At 41.0% G+C, this 15,088-nt stretch overlaps 1 protein-coding gene across 1 annotated transcript in view; it reads left to right on the top strand.

Annotated features, from left to right (window-relative positions):
* Window positions 1-15,088, top strand: part of LRP1B (LDL receptor related protein 1B) — a 1,585,724-nt gene that overhangs the window by 966,782 nt on the left and 603,854 nt on the right. Inside the window, exon 22 of the mRNA XM_019553609.1 lies at window positions 2,830-3,030. Within this exon, the coding sequence (XP_019409154.1) occupies window positions 2,830-3,030 (201 nt within the window). The remainder of the gene's footprint in view (window positions 1-2,829; window positions 3,031-15,088) is intronic.

Here is a 15,088-nt window from a genome sequence, read left to right as displayed (position 1 = left end):
GCATACAATTTTGTTTCCTTGTTTTCTGTCTTCCTTACTGGTATAACTGTAAATGGAGAGAGAAACAAAGTTGTTCATTTTTTTCCTGTTGAGAAGGTTGCTCCTCCCTGTATTGTTAATGGAATGACTCTCTTTGGATTTAGTCTTGGATTCATTTCTGAGGTGCTCAATACCCTTTGCTCATCTTAAAAATAACAGGTGGTAGGGATGCTCAGTGTGCTGCGGAATCAGACTTCTTGTCCCAGACTTACTGCACAATGAAATAACAGCTTATAAAGTAGCTTTTGTCTTAACGGTCTAGGTACAATTCATGATGGTTATGCATAAATATTAAATTGCTTAAACGTAGCTAACAATAGCGTGGGTTAATTTCTGTAAAGTTGGGTATCTGTGAATGCTATAAAACTAATTTTATGTCATTAGAGATGGAACTTTGACCAGCTAAGCAGTGATGAAAGCTCCCAAACTCTAATTGACTTTTATGTCTGTTGTCAGATTCCTATTTTCTGAATACATTTTGTATGATTATGTTCTGGTGTCTGTAATAATGTTAAGTATGCTACAATTTAGACATTTTATTCATGTCTTTTCTTGATGAAAATAATATGTTAAACAACATCTCACATTTCTTTGCAGAGCATTCCATTAGACATCTTACCTAAATTTTAAATTGCCACTTTCATAATTCAAATGTTTTTGGTTTTCAACCACTTTTATGCTATGTGATATTCTATCTTAAAGCAAGAGTTAGAGTTGCTCAGTAATGATTTTCTATTACAATAAAAATCCAAAATATAACACTTTGTTTTTCTTCTCACGTTTTCTTTGAAAATATTTAGCTTACATCAAATATGATAAGCCCAAAAAATGAATTTGGGGAGGGGGGTTATGAATTTATAAAATACATTCAACTGTGTATATGACAATTGTTACAGTCTTTCAGCAACCTGGATGAAAATCCTAAAAAAACTTATCTGCTTGCTGAAAAGTAGTTAGCTAATATATATAAATTATCCATTGTGAATTTCAAATAAATAACAATATTTATGAGTCGGTAGCAGACTTATCCAAAGCCTAATGATGGCCATACATAAACTAAAAGACAATTCTTATAGTGAACAACATAATATAAATATAGCAAACAAAAGACGAAAAGGAAGCATACAACTTTATCATTTTATAAAAGTGGCACTGAGCCAAAATGAAATGTGGGGTGCTACAGAAAATCTGTACTGAACCACAAAATTAATCCAAGTAACTTTACTACTATCTAGTGCCTTACCCACAAGATGAACGGTCTAAAATTTAATTATTTATGAATTGTGGCATTCACCAAAACCAAGAAGATGAAAATGCACATGCACATACAATTTTCAGATTAGTTAAAACTAATATAGGCCAAGTGAAACTTTGCATCCACTTTTATTGAATCAGAAGTGATTTGCCTGTTCCTGTTGTGCATTTTACAGGGCACATGCACTACCTGGGGAAGGGAAAATGATGTCTAAGCTTTTGTTCAGTCCAGGTTCCTTTACTCGGCCAACATTATCATCATTCAAGAATTTAAAACAAACACTTTGATCCCAGCCATCCACTACTTTTGTAGCTTTCAGGAACCTGGGTAGAGGACACATCCAGATAACCTTTACTAGGTATCACCTAAGTTTCCTATCTGGACTTCCATCAGGGTCTTAACTCAATCCCTATCTCTCCTTGAACCAGTGTTCTTTTATATAGCTCGTACAAACTGTATATATAAAGCCTTTAGTTTCATATAGCTTCTAGTAGGTCCTTGCTTCTTAGCTAGCAGATAGATGACTACCACTCCCAGCAGATTTAACAGTCTGTGTCATGCTGCATTTATTGGCCAGTGATATCTGCTAGGAGTTACTCTGGAAAGTTGAAAAAACTCTAAAATTACTATGGAGCTTAACTCTGGTCTGGTCTGGTTTGGAAAGGATCAGTATATATCTTTCAAAAAGGAGATTGAAATAACCTACTGCACTTGGCAGGGGTGGGATGTGGGGGGATGGGGAGTAGCACCACAGTTCAAGGCTGTGGTGCTGTGGTCACGGTTTGTATAGATAATTGTGTAGGGTCTGCTTTTGAGATGGATTTGTATGAATCCCCAGCGTGAATGGCTCCCCTTTTGCACTCGTATGTTTCTGAAAGGTCATAACCCTTGTCTGAATCAGATGACAGCACAGCTGCTGTCAGATTTCAAACTTAGCTGTTCAGCATAAAATGGGGTAAACGTTCTGTTTTAGGAGTTATTTTTAGTGAAGAAAATGAACCAAAATTAGTTAACAGTAAAACCTTGTGAAAAGCTTCATCTGCTCTAGATATTTAGTATAGAAAGTAAATTTTGCTCTGACATGATTTAGAAACCCATTTTTATATACTTATTGGAGTGGTTGTGTTCATGAAAAGTACCTGATTAAACCTGTCATAGACAGGGAAGTTGGTCTCACTAGGGAGAGAAGAGATGAGAAGAAAGGAGAAAAGAAGGCAAGAGAAAAAGAAACCATCACAACAATTTTGGGCAACCTATAAAACCATAATTCAATATATTTAACTTACACTGTTAGGATGTAGAGCTGCCTGCCTGCAATTTTATTCAGCGTAGAACCTATTAGGTTTGACATTGGTCAGGAAATTAAGGCTGTCAACTTTGATGTTGATGATACTTTAGATTATAAGGCTGAATAGGTACACATCCTTTCTTTTCATCTAAAAGGAAAGTAATGTTAATACTAAAAATATTGCTATTGTTTCTTCTGTGTTTGCTTTCAGTCTGATTTCTTGTGTTTATTGTCTCTTTTCTCCAAGGGAGATGCATTAGCAAAGCGTGGCTATGTGATGGAGATATTGATTGTGAGGATCAGTCTGATGAGGATAATTGCGAGGGCTATATGTGTGGACCACCAAAATACCCTTGTGCTAATGATACCTCCATCTGCCTACAGCCTGAGAAGCTCTGCAATGGGAGAAGAGATTGTCCTGATGGATCTGATGAAGGCGATCTTTGTGGTATTTCACTTTTAGGAACATATAGCTCTAAAATAAGAAAAAAAAAGTGTCCTTGTTAGCACTCGATAGAGTCTGTCCACACTTTTCCTTTGCAAAGGCCCTCTTTTAGTAGAAGAATATTTAAATTTTCACAAAATAGTTTGTGCATATTTTGATAATGTCCATAGTGCACATGAAAAGATACCAAATCTCTTTAAAAAGAAGACTGATAAATGGTATAATTTCTTGGAGTACAGAAAGCTTTTAATAAAGATACAAAATATAAGGTCAGAGCAGACGGAGAACAAGGGGGAAATGTTCTTGCACACAAAGGCACCTGTATTAAGACCATATCTATGTTCCAAACTTACTGTGCTAAGCAGCAGCTCCCACAAGTACATTGTGCTGCCCCCATTACTAACTCTCAAACTGGAAGGAATGTAGTCATGTTTATGTAGAAGTGTAAGCAGGCTTATTTGTACTATCACTTAATCAATGTAAGGGGGCTAATTAATCTACCCACTGCACCACCAATTTACATACAAGAGGCAGTCTGAACAGTCTGTCGTATATTTGAGTGTTCTGTAGATACATGCTTGTAATAGTCAAACTACACAAACTAATTAAGGGTGACTCAAGTCAACACTGATGGGAGCTTCTTAAACATATTAGCATATTACAAGAAATGTGTTTTTTTTTGTTTTTGTACTGAACCTTTGCCTCAGTGTGTTGGGACACACAAGGCTTATAATTCAGATGCAACGCAAATTAGGTGATGGTGTTATATCAAGATAATTAGACTAAAATTCAACCCATGCCTTGATGTCTTCATAAAACTTCCAGGTGCATTGCACTTGCCCCCCTCCCTACCCCCTCATCCTTTGGGAATTGAGGACATGATGGACTTAGGGCTAGTAGTATGCATGAGGGCCGGGGGTGTATAAGTAACCTTCTAGATGTCATCAAAACAAGCCTGAGCCCAATGTGTACGTCTCTAAATTTAAAGGACTAAAATATGTCGTCATGGTATGGAACTTGTATTACTCATAATGCCTGACCAAACTGTTTCAGGTAATTACATTCAACATTTAGATGCTGTGTTTAACCTCAGAAATGACCATTTATATCTGAGATAAAGTGGTTCCTAGTACAGCCTGCATCTTTCTGCATCGGTGTTCCCAAACTCTCAACTTAAACAGCAGCTCAAAAAATGTTCTTAATCTCCATCCCTCCTTTCTCAGTCACTGTGGTGATCATTGCCATCTTGTCTGTCATTTAGGCCTCTTACCTGGACATCTGTGACTCAGACTCCTTAAGATCCTCCCCAGGCTATATATAAATCTCATCTATTCTTTCTGCATAGTTGAGATATGGCCTTTGTCATCCATCATCACAGCTAAAACATCCATCCAACTTCTTGTCATCTGTCTTGTTTATTGTGACGCCTGTTTCTCTAGCCTTGATGAATACAATTTTGCCCACTCTCACCAACTGAGAATACTGTTGTAAAGATAATGTTCCAAGTCATACTTCTTTGACTATATTACTTTATCTTATTGCTTTTCTTTGTTGGCTTTCCTTTTTTTTTTCTTTCAAACATGTCTATTCATCTTCACTTTCATGCCATTCATGGCATATCCCCAACCTAGCTATCATCTCTCATTTACTCTGTTACATTAGTTACATTTTCATACAAGATCTTTCCTCTTTCCTCTTTCTTTCATGATATACCTCACACTTGGGAGGAATTCCCTGTAAACATCCCCACTACTACTTAATTATCTTTCTTCTACCAAACTCAAACTCTCTGGCACAACAAAAAAAGAAAAACAAAACCCAACGATTTGTCAGCTGGTGCACTCATACAACTGCCTGTCAATACTGACCCATAATGCACTATTGTTTCTTTGTACTACTTCACCTCTCTACTCATATGTTGCCTGCTATCATGCAGGTAGACTGCAACAACTTGATGGTAGGACAGTCTTTTTGTTTGACGTTCGCGTAGTACATTGAGGCCTTGGTCTATGATTGAAGTAAGAAGAACAGTCTTTAGAAAAAAATGTCTGCAAGATATTTAAAGAAGTTTTTCATTTTCATTATAGTTTCAGAGGTTCAACTCCTTGAGTTTGAGAGATGTAATCTAGTAAAGTTTCTATGGCATGTGAAACAAGGAATGTCACCCCAAACTGTAAGAATCCGCAAGTAGTAACTTTATGAAGGAGAATGATCAATAAAAATATTTTTATCTATTACATGTAATATGCTATGTAATACACATTACAGCAAAGTGTTAAAAAGCATTTCAATTCTTAAACGTAGCAGAGATAAAAACACTTGAATATGTTAACGTTTTGGGGCAGATTCTGTACTGTACCTCCAGAGCAAGGCATCAAAAAGCCTGAGGCAGATTTGATTCGATCTTTGCAGGTTTCTCTAAATTGTATAGATTGAACTGATAAGGAACTGAACTCACATCCAGTTTTCAGTTTGGAAAAATAGGCATAAGCCTGCACTGACCCAGGCCACAGGGCACTGGAGCTGGAACATACCTCCCAGCCTGCAGACCAAGCTGAGGCTAGCTAACCATCTGCTGCCCCCCTCCTCTCCCCACCCCTACTGCACCCCAGTAGGGTAGCCCTGATCTGTGTCTCAAGCCAGGGTCTGCCCCTCTCCCCTGCTGGCCCAGATTGGGTCCGGTGCCCCCCACCATCCCCAGCACCCCAGATCCCTGCTCACTCCCTCAGCAGCAGCCGAGGCTAGCCTGCCTCTCCTCTATTGAGGGGTTGTCAAAGGAGGTACAAAACATCCTGGGATGCTGGGGGCCTGTGAGTTAACTTGAGTTAGGAGGGGATCTGGGACAGAAGTCTGATAGATGGGTTTAACCTAAATCAGTTAAGTTATATATTATATTCATCCGGGTTTATCCTAAACTGGTTTTGTCTTTTTTGAAACCAGTTTATATGCACTGAGCTTCTGTTCTGTTACAGGTTTAAACCAGTTTCCAATCCCTTGTACCAGTTTGTGTAACTTTTTTTCCTTAATCTATGATGTATCTGTAAGTGGAGGTGTTCTAATTTTTCTTGAGAAATCAGGGCAATTGACTAGTTAACTTAGGTATCTATACACAAATGCATTGAGCCTGGCAAACAAGCAGAAAGAATTGGAAGTCCTCACACAGCCACGGAACTAAGACGTGATTGGAATAACAGAGACTTGATAGGATAGCTTACATGACTGGAGAACTGTCTTGGATAAGTATGAACTGTTCAGGAAGGACAGGCAGGGAAAAGAGGAGGAGTCACACTTTTTATGTAAAAGGTCCATATGATTGTTCAGAGCCCCACTATGAAAATGGAGATGGGCCTGTTGAAAGTCTCTGAGCAGGGACCATGATGAATGGGACCCTGAGGTCAGGGTGGGTCATGGGATGGAGCCACAGGAGACTCGTCCAGGAGCTCGGGGGGGGCATGGATCCCTGTCATTGTGCGCACCCTGAGGGAGGCATGGGGGGCATGTTACCCCTGAGTTTGTGAGCAGGGCGGAGGTGGGCTGCCCACTGCACTGGGCTCTGTGCCCTGCTGCCTCTGGAACCACATGCAACACCATGTGCCTTCTGTGTGTTTACTGTGCCAAGTCCCCTGCTTGCCCAGTGGCCAAAGGCTTGTGGCATTGTGTGCAGCTTCAGAGGCAGTGGCAGGGTGTAAAGCCAAGTACACAGTGAGCAGCCTACTTCCGCCCCACTCACATATCTGGGGGGGTATGTGCCCCCATGGCTTCCCTGGGGTGCATACAGCAGCGTGAGTCCTGTTCCCTTCCCCCCCCCCCATGCACTTGGAGAGGCCCAGGCCTCCCTAGAAGGGGCTGTGTCCTTCTGTGCCAGCCTTGCCACAGGGACAGGGTGGATGGGTGCAAGGGAAGAGAACCCCTGAGGAGCAGAAGGCTCCCTGCTGGGCTTTACACCCAGTTGCCATTACCTTTGGAGCTACGCGTAACACCATGTGCCTTCCACCACTGGGTGGATAGGGGACACAATGCAGTCAATGTGTGGAAGGCACATAGTGGTGCACATGGCTCCAGAGGCAGCAGGGTGCAGAGCCCAATGTGCAGTAGGCAGCCCACCTCCACCCCATACACAAATCTGAGGGCGCATGTCCTCCCATGCCTCCCCAGGGTGTGTGCAGTGGCAGAAGTCCACCTGCACCCACAAACAAGATGCCTGGGCTCTGGCTATCCCATCGCCCACCCTGAAGCCCCATTCACCCTAGCCTCTGACCCTGTCCATTCTCCAATCCCTTGTTCACTGTGTGGGTCTCAATCTTTCCCGCACCCTTCCCTCTCCCACACCACTTTCCCCCAGCCCGCTTACCTGCTGGGAGCTGCTCCACACAGCATCATTCCTGGCTGTGTGCAGAAGTCTGCAGCTGGGTGTCTGTGTGTGTGCTTGACTATCTCCCTGGCCTTCTGCATACCATTCACAGGTCACCTGTGTACCACTGCTGGTACATATACCATGGTTTGGAAGCCTTTGTAGTAGTGGATAGCAACTTGAGCATCAGCAGCTACAAGATGATTGAGTTCTGGATCCTGAGAAAAGCAAGGGTGGAGAGTAGCAGAGTAAGGACCCCGGAGTCTCAAAAAGCAGACTTTGACTCTCCCAGGGAACTCATGGGCAGGATCCCCTGGGAAGCTATCCTGAGGGGGAGAGGAGTCCAGAAGAGCTGCCTGTACCTTAAGGAAGCCTCATTGAGAGTGCAGGGACAAACCATCCTGATGTTCGGGAAGACTAGCAAGTTATGGCATGTGTGACAGCATGTGCCTTCCACTGCTGGGTGGGCAGGGGACGCAATGCAGTCAGCACGTGGAAGGCACATGGTGTTGCACACAGCTCCAGAAGCAGCAGGGTGCAGAGCCAGAGGCAGCAGGGAGCTCTTCCATAAACTAAATCACAAAAAGGAAGCTTATAAGAAGTGGAAATTTGGACAAACAGCTAGGGAGAGGGATTAAAGTATTGCTCAGGCATCCAGGAATTAAATAGGAAGATCAAAGCAGCTAGCAAGGGGCATGAAAGGTAACAAGAAGGGTTTTTACAAGTGTGTCAGTAACAAGAGGAAAGTCAGGGAAAGTATGGGTCCCTTACTGAATTCAGGAGGTAACTGAGTGACAGAGGATGCAGAAAAAGCTGAAGTACTCAATGCCTTTTTCACCTCAGTCTTCACAGGCAAGGTCAGCTCCCAGACTACCCTACCTGGCAACATAGTTTGGGGAGGATGTGAGCAGCCAACAGTGGTAAAAGAACAGGTTAGGGATTCCTTAGAAAACCTGGACATATACAAGTCCAGTGAGCTGGATGGGATGCACCCGTAGGTGCTGAGAAAGTTGGCTGATGTGATTCCAGAGCTGCTGGCCATCATCTTTGAAAACTCACTGTGATCAGGAGAGGTCCTGGATAATTGAAAAATAGCAAATATAGTGCCCATATTTAAGAAAAGGGAAAAAAGAGGATCTATGGGAATACAAACCAGTCAGCCTCACCTCAGTCCCTGGAATAGATTGGAAGGTAGGGGTAACATTCAGAGTGATCTAGGCAAATTGGAGGAATTGGGCCAAAAGAAATCTCATTAGGTTCAACAAGGACAAGTGCAAAGCCCTGCACTTAGGACAGAGTAATCTTATGCATTGGTACAGGCTGGGGGCTGACTGGATGGGCAGCAGCTCTGCAGAAAAAGAGTTGGGGGTTACAGCGGACAATTAGTTGAATATGAGCCAACAGTGTGCCCTTGATGCCAAGAAGGCTAACAGCATACTGGGCTGCATTGGTAGGAGTGTGGCCAGCAGGTCAAGGGAAGTTATTATTCCTCTCTATTCAGCACTGGTGAGGCCACATCTGAAGTACTGTGTTCAGTTTTGGGCCCCCCACTACAGAAAGGATGTGGAAAAATTGGAGTCCAGAAAAGGGCAACAAAAATGGTTGGGGGGCTGGGCATGACTTCTAAGGAGAAGCTGAAGGAACTGGGCTTGTTTGCTCTAGAGAAGAGAAGACTAAGAAACGATTCAGTAGCAGCCTTCAAACTACATGAAGGGGGGTTTGAACGAGGATGGAGCGAAGCTGTTCTCAGTGGTGGCAGATGACAGAACAAGGAGCAATGCTCTCTGCCTGCAGCAAGGGAGGCTTAGATTGGATATTAGGAAGAATTTTCTCACTAGAAGGGTAGTGAAACACTGTAACAGGTTACCCAGAGAGATTGTGGACTCTCCATCTCTGGAGGTTTTTAAGACCCACTAGAACAAGCCCTGGCTGGGATGATACATGATTAGTTGGGGATGGTCCTGCTTTGAGCAGGGGGTTGGACTAGATGACTTCCTGAGGTCCCTTCCAACCCTCATTTTCTATGATTCCACGTACTCTATGCCCCTTCTGTTCATACATCCATTACATCACTGTCTGCAAGTGGCCAGTTTGCGTTCATTTACATTAGACTTCCTCTGTTTCTGTACTGAGGTAATTACCCTCTAGCCAACTAATGTTGCAAGTTCAGGTCTCACTTGGTATTGTATAGAGGCTAAGATTTTTAAAAGTTGTTAGTAATAATTTATTAGAAGCAGGAAATCCTATTAATCGCTATTTAGCAATAGTCTATTTCTACATTTTACCTGAAAAATTTAATGTCCAATGTAGAATATTGGAGAGCTATTTTTCATATTAGCATTACTTGAAAGAACTTGCTCCCCCTTTTTCTCCACTGAAAAAGAAAAAAAACCCTTGCCTTCTAGGAAACTAAAAGCACCGAAAGAAGAAAGGGAGAGGCTATTTAAAAAATTCATGAAGTCAACTGTTTTTCTTCTACAGAACTGCTGAGCTGAGCACATTTTATCCAAGACAAATTCTGCTTTAGAGATACATGTGAATTAAAAAACATATCTAAGAGGCACAAATAGGTTAGAAGAGAAAAAAAGAGGATTTAACTTCCTGTATATAAATACATGAATAGCCAAATCCTACACTCTCAAAATTCACATGTACACCAATGGGACATTTAGATATGGGAAATACATGGCTTTCTTTTAATGTTCTGCTTTATTTGTTCTCATCCTTCTGTAAAAATAGACACAGCTTTTCATTCTCCTTTTACACTGATTTCTTCAATACCAAGAATTGATAATGCCTGGTATGTGCACCTCTAAGTGAGAAGAGAATTGGAATCTCCGAAGGGGAAGCACACCCTTTTCCACCCCATCTCACAGACTAACCACTTCAAAAGTGTAGGGTGTTTAAGAAAATTCAAGACACAAAAGGATCAACAAACAAGGAAAACAAGGCCCCAAAGTCTCAAGTTCCTGAAAGCACAAAACATTCAGGCATAGGTTCAGGTGCGTGGAGGCACCAAATAACATACCCCAGTGCAAACTGGTGCCAGTAGACTCTAGCTAGGAACAGACTCGAACCCTAAATGATACAAATGTGCTGAAGGGGTGGCACGACCTGCATCGGGGGATGGCTGTGCTACCCTGATGGCCACACTCATCCTGCCCCACGCACTGAGGTCTCTTAGGTGCCCATCCTCCCCTTGCTTGCCACATCTTGTTGTAAAGTAAATAAAAGTTTAGGAGACTGCCCTCAGTACCACTATGAGCTTTCGGTGCTTTACTTTGTTCTGTTCATCATAAGGTGGCCTTAGGTCTGGCCCAATCTCTGTTGAGCAAGGCACTGCTCTTTTCTGATTGACCTCTCAGCCCAGTCTTTCTCCCTCCCTACTCTAGGCCCTGCCTCAGTGCTCTAGATCCCAGGCCTTGCTTTGCACCACTGCACCTGCTGGTCCTATTCCCACCACCAGACTGGGTACTAAGCCCATTAACAAAAACCATGCATTGCCAACAGCCATGCCCATGCACAGGACATAAACACATAACTAAAACAATTAACCCCTCGGGGTACACTCACCACAGAGAAGATCCTTCCCCATACCTACTTGATCACACTCACCAGCCCCCTGAGGTATCTTATCTTCCTGAATTTTGGGGCACAGCTCCTTCCTACCATAGAGCAGCATCTCCCCTTCTTCTCGGGGTCTCTTCCTACAGAAAGAGCTCTTTCTACAGCTTTCCTTTTCCTAGCTGTATCAGGGCCAGAGTACCTCCTTTGCCCTGGACTTAGTATATGTAGTAGTAGTTTATTAAGAGCTTTCAACAAAACAATACAATAAAATGAACACTAAACAATTATATATAATAAGACATTTATATAATTCATTTTTGCTAATGAGATTACCCATTGTACCAGTTCACACCAAATTAAAACATAGCATAGTATATGATGACATCAAAAAAGGTTAAATAAAGCAGGGAAAAATAAGACAAAGCAGGAGAATTCTGTCTAATTTTGGCCCTTCTTCTTTGTGCAAAAAACACAAACACAGCCAAGATATATAAAACAGGCTCTAAATTGTTAGACAGAATCCAGGTTGTTGGGTTTTTTTTTTTCTTTACTAGCCTAGTATTTAAAATTTCCTATTAATTGTGAAATGTATTTTCCACTTATTTTTTCAAGACTAAACAAAACCGCAAAAAAGTGATATAAGTCATCTTTCACATTCTTCCCATAAGAACATATTCTGTTCAGATATGGGGTCTGAGACCCCCTGCTCAGATCTCAGATGACAACTGCAGACCTCATTAGAGGGAATCTCTGTTTAGAAAGGCCTCATTTGTAGTTTCGCACCACAGATGAGTAGGTTTCTAGGCCAAAAGACTGTTTTATTAATCTTAAAAAGGGGAAGTTAGAGACAATCTCCCTGCCGGCATATCTGTCTGCAGGCTGGCATCTTTAATTCTTAAATGTATGTCTTGTTTTAAATAGAGGGGAAATTTTGGGTCAGTGACCCTCAGGACATTTCCTAGGCCATTTCTCTGGAGGAGAGTATACATATTATTTAAACAAGGGTTTATATGGAAAAAGAGGGGTTTCTATTATGCCTTTCTTAGGGTAGCTAGTAGGCAAAAAATATCTAATTACATCCAGTAGTTTGGCTTTCTTAATAGAGCTAAGGCCCATATATTTGTAAGTCTGGATTCTCAATGCAAACCTCCCTGCCTCCCTCCCGTGGTAGAATTACATAAAAACCACCTTGAAAAGTAATTAGAAATCTTTTCAGTTTTGGGGTGGACCATGGGGTCAGCACCCCAAAGTTCTGCTTCATACAGTAAAATGGACTATAACTTATATCTATATACCTTTAGTGCTTCCAGAACTGTTCTTCTGCCCCTTTTATTTTACAATGATAAAACTCCACTCAAGACTTCTTTTGCACTAGTGTTGATATTTCAGGATGCGGCTTCCAGCTCAGATTTTTGCTACAATAGGATACAAAGTACTTACAGGAAGATGGTGCCTCTAGTTTCTTTTGCTATAAAAAACAAACTTTTCCCTTCCTCCTGTTCCCAGAAAACAAAACCTTGCCTTTAGCTGTGTTGACTTTCACACTTTTTGAGGGGCAGTGCTGCTGAAAAGCATCTAATCAACTTTGGAAGCCTATTTGGGATGGTGACATTATCAATGTGTCATTTGTAGAAAGCAAGACAGGGGATAGGGGCATTCCATACCATGGGTTCATGAAACTGATTCCCTGTTAGCGCCTGTTTTAGTTCATTCAGGAATATATTTAAACATAGTGGATTAAGTAAACATCCTTGTTGTACCCCTTTCTTAGTTGGAAAACTACAGGACAAGGCACTGCGAATTCCATAACCCACCTTAGATTCTGTATTTGAAAAGTAGCTACCAATTAATTGTAAGAAAGCTTTATTGATTGATGTTATTGCCAGTTTTTTCCACAACTGTAACTTATGTATGAATCCAGAGCTCCCTTTCGATCTATAAAAGGATTTTACCTTTTTACATATTTAGATGCTAAATAGTGTAACACTAAGCAATGGTCCATACAAACCTAGCTTTTATTTTTTTAAACCAGCCTGCTCTTCTCCCAAAATATTATTTTCAGAAATCTATGTGTGGAGATGAAAAGGTAAATGTATCCCAAATATTTTGTCAAAACTTCATCTAAGACTAACCTACATGCAGTAAGACACAGGTCTCTCTCATCTGTTTTTAAAAACTGGAACTTACATTTTCATTCCAGTGCTTTGGATAAATACTTTCTAAAATAATTATACTATTTTTTAAATCAAATTTGGACACCGTCAGTCAAAACATTCTTTGAAGATTTGTTGGGGAAGAAAGTCAATACTTTTAGGGGCCTTACTGTTTCTCATTATGGATATATATGATATTACTTGAGATTCAGAGGTGAGATAATGATCTACTTGTAGCTTAACAGACACAATAGTCTTCAGTGAGAAGCCACCATTTCCTGTACCATCTCTGAGTAAGCTGCTAAACCTACTTTTAAAAAACAAGACCTATGTGTCTTCAGAAGTAAATGCATACAAAATTAAGCTAGAATTTTTCCCTTTGGCTACAAATTGCCAAAAACATGTCATTATGTTTTCTAGTGGCTACCAGTTTCTCCAGGAGCCTCATTTCATATGGTTGCCTCTTTATGTTTATTAATTTTTTGTACTCAGTTTTAATCTTGTTGATCTGTTGGAAGCTAGAACAATCATTTTTATACTTTTATTCCTCTGAGGCATCTTCTAAAACAGCTTTAGCTTCAGAGTAGTCCTCACTGCCTCTAACATTGCTTATTTTCAACAAAGATCTTTTTTTGTGAATGCATTTTCTAACTGTTGGACAATAGCTCCATATTGACTATTTACTTCTTGGAGTTCTTCCACTTTTAGAATATGAGATAAGTGAGAAAGTATCTCTGAGTAGAGAAGACATTTCTTTTGAAATTCATTATTCCCCTGAATTCTAATTTAATTTCTTTTTCTAATCAAGGGGCGAGTTGTATTTTTGAGGGGAATGGGTCCCTGTTTTCCATGCATGGTTACATTTCAAATGATTTATACTTATACCATGTATGTAGTTCTATTAATAAGTCATCTATCATTACTGCTTCTTTAGTTGTAACAAATGTGAATGGTCTATCTTTAACAGTTTGTCCATTATACATTCTGCAATTCTCTTTTTCAGTGAATTTCAAGAGACATCACCCTCCTTCATTTTGTTTCTTATCATATCAGGTTTCTTGGGGGAATTGATTATGACATCTTTATTAATGTGGTTGTCAATCCCACTAATTCTAGTATTAAAATTGCCTATTACTGTTTCTGATTCTGGAAATGTATTCTGGATCATCTCAGGAGCATAATAATGATTCCCATTTCAAAACTGATATCTTGATATGAATGGTGGGAAATAAACGTTACAAAGAATCAAGCGAGGCCCACCACAAAATTTAACGAGGCCTTCTAGTAGATGGTTAGAGTCTATTTCAGTTTCTAATTCCTCACTCCTTATTGAAAACTCAGTATGTGTATCCCTGACTCATCACTTCCAGTCACCTGCTCCTTGGATCTTTTTATTACTGAATCTGCAGGCTGACTTCTCTACCACACAACCCCTTACTCACCGCTCTGTGGCCAGCTGCTCCCAGTCAAGGACCCTTCACATTCTCTTGCAGTGAGCACAGTTCCTCCACCAGCTACCCTTTACAAAGTCTCGCAGTCTCTTAGCTCTGCTGCTTGACCCTACTCTAGGTTGCAAAGATTACTCACTTGCCTGCTTATCAGCCGCCTGTGCAGTTCTGCTACAGCTATATTTTTATCCACTTCCTGGAGTGCAGCCCCTCATAGGCTGCCCCTACTCACCCTCTTGCTCCAGGTAAGTGGTCTGAGTTTCTCTGCAGCTTTTGAGCTACTACTCCTTGTTCTCTATTGGCTAGGTATTTCTTCCTATTGGCCCTCAATCAGCTCTCTTCCTCTTGAAGTAACAGGGGTTCGGGCAATAGCCTTTTTCCATCAACTCAAAAAAAACAATGAAAGAAGGCAAACATAATGATATTAAGTCACAGTTTCGGCATCCAAACAGCCTTAGCTGCATGAGAATAACACCATTTAATAGTAGTGTAACTACAGGTGGGCAACCAGGGCACCAGACCCAGGAACCACTTTTGATGGG

This window comes from Crocodylus porosus, unplaced genomic scaffold (genome assembly GCF_001723895.1).
Source record: "Crocodylus porosus isolate Cpor-Errol unplaced genomic scaffold, CroPor_comp1, whole genome shotgun sequence".
NCBI lineage: Eukaryota > Metazoa > Chordata > Crocodylia > Crocodylidae > Crocodylus > Crocodylus porosus.
This window is presented reverse-complemented; position numbering and strand designations above follow the sequence as displayed.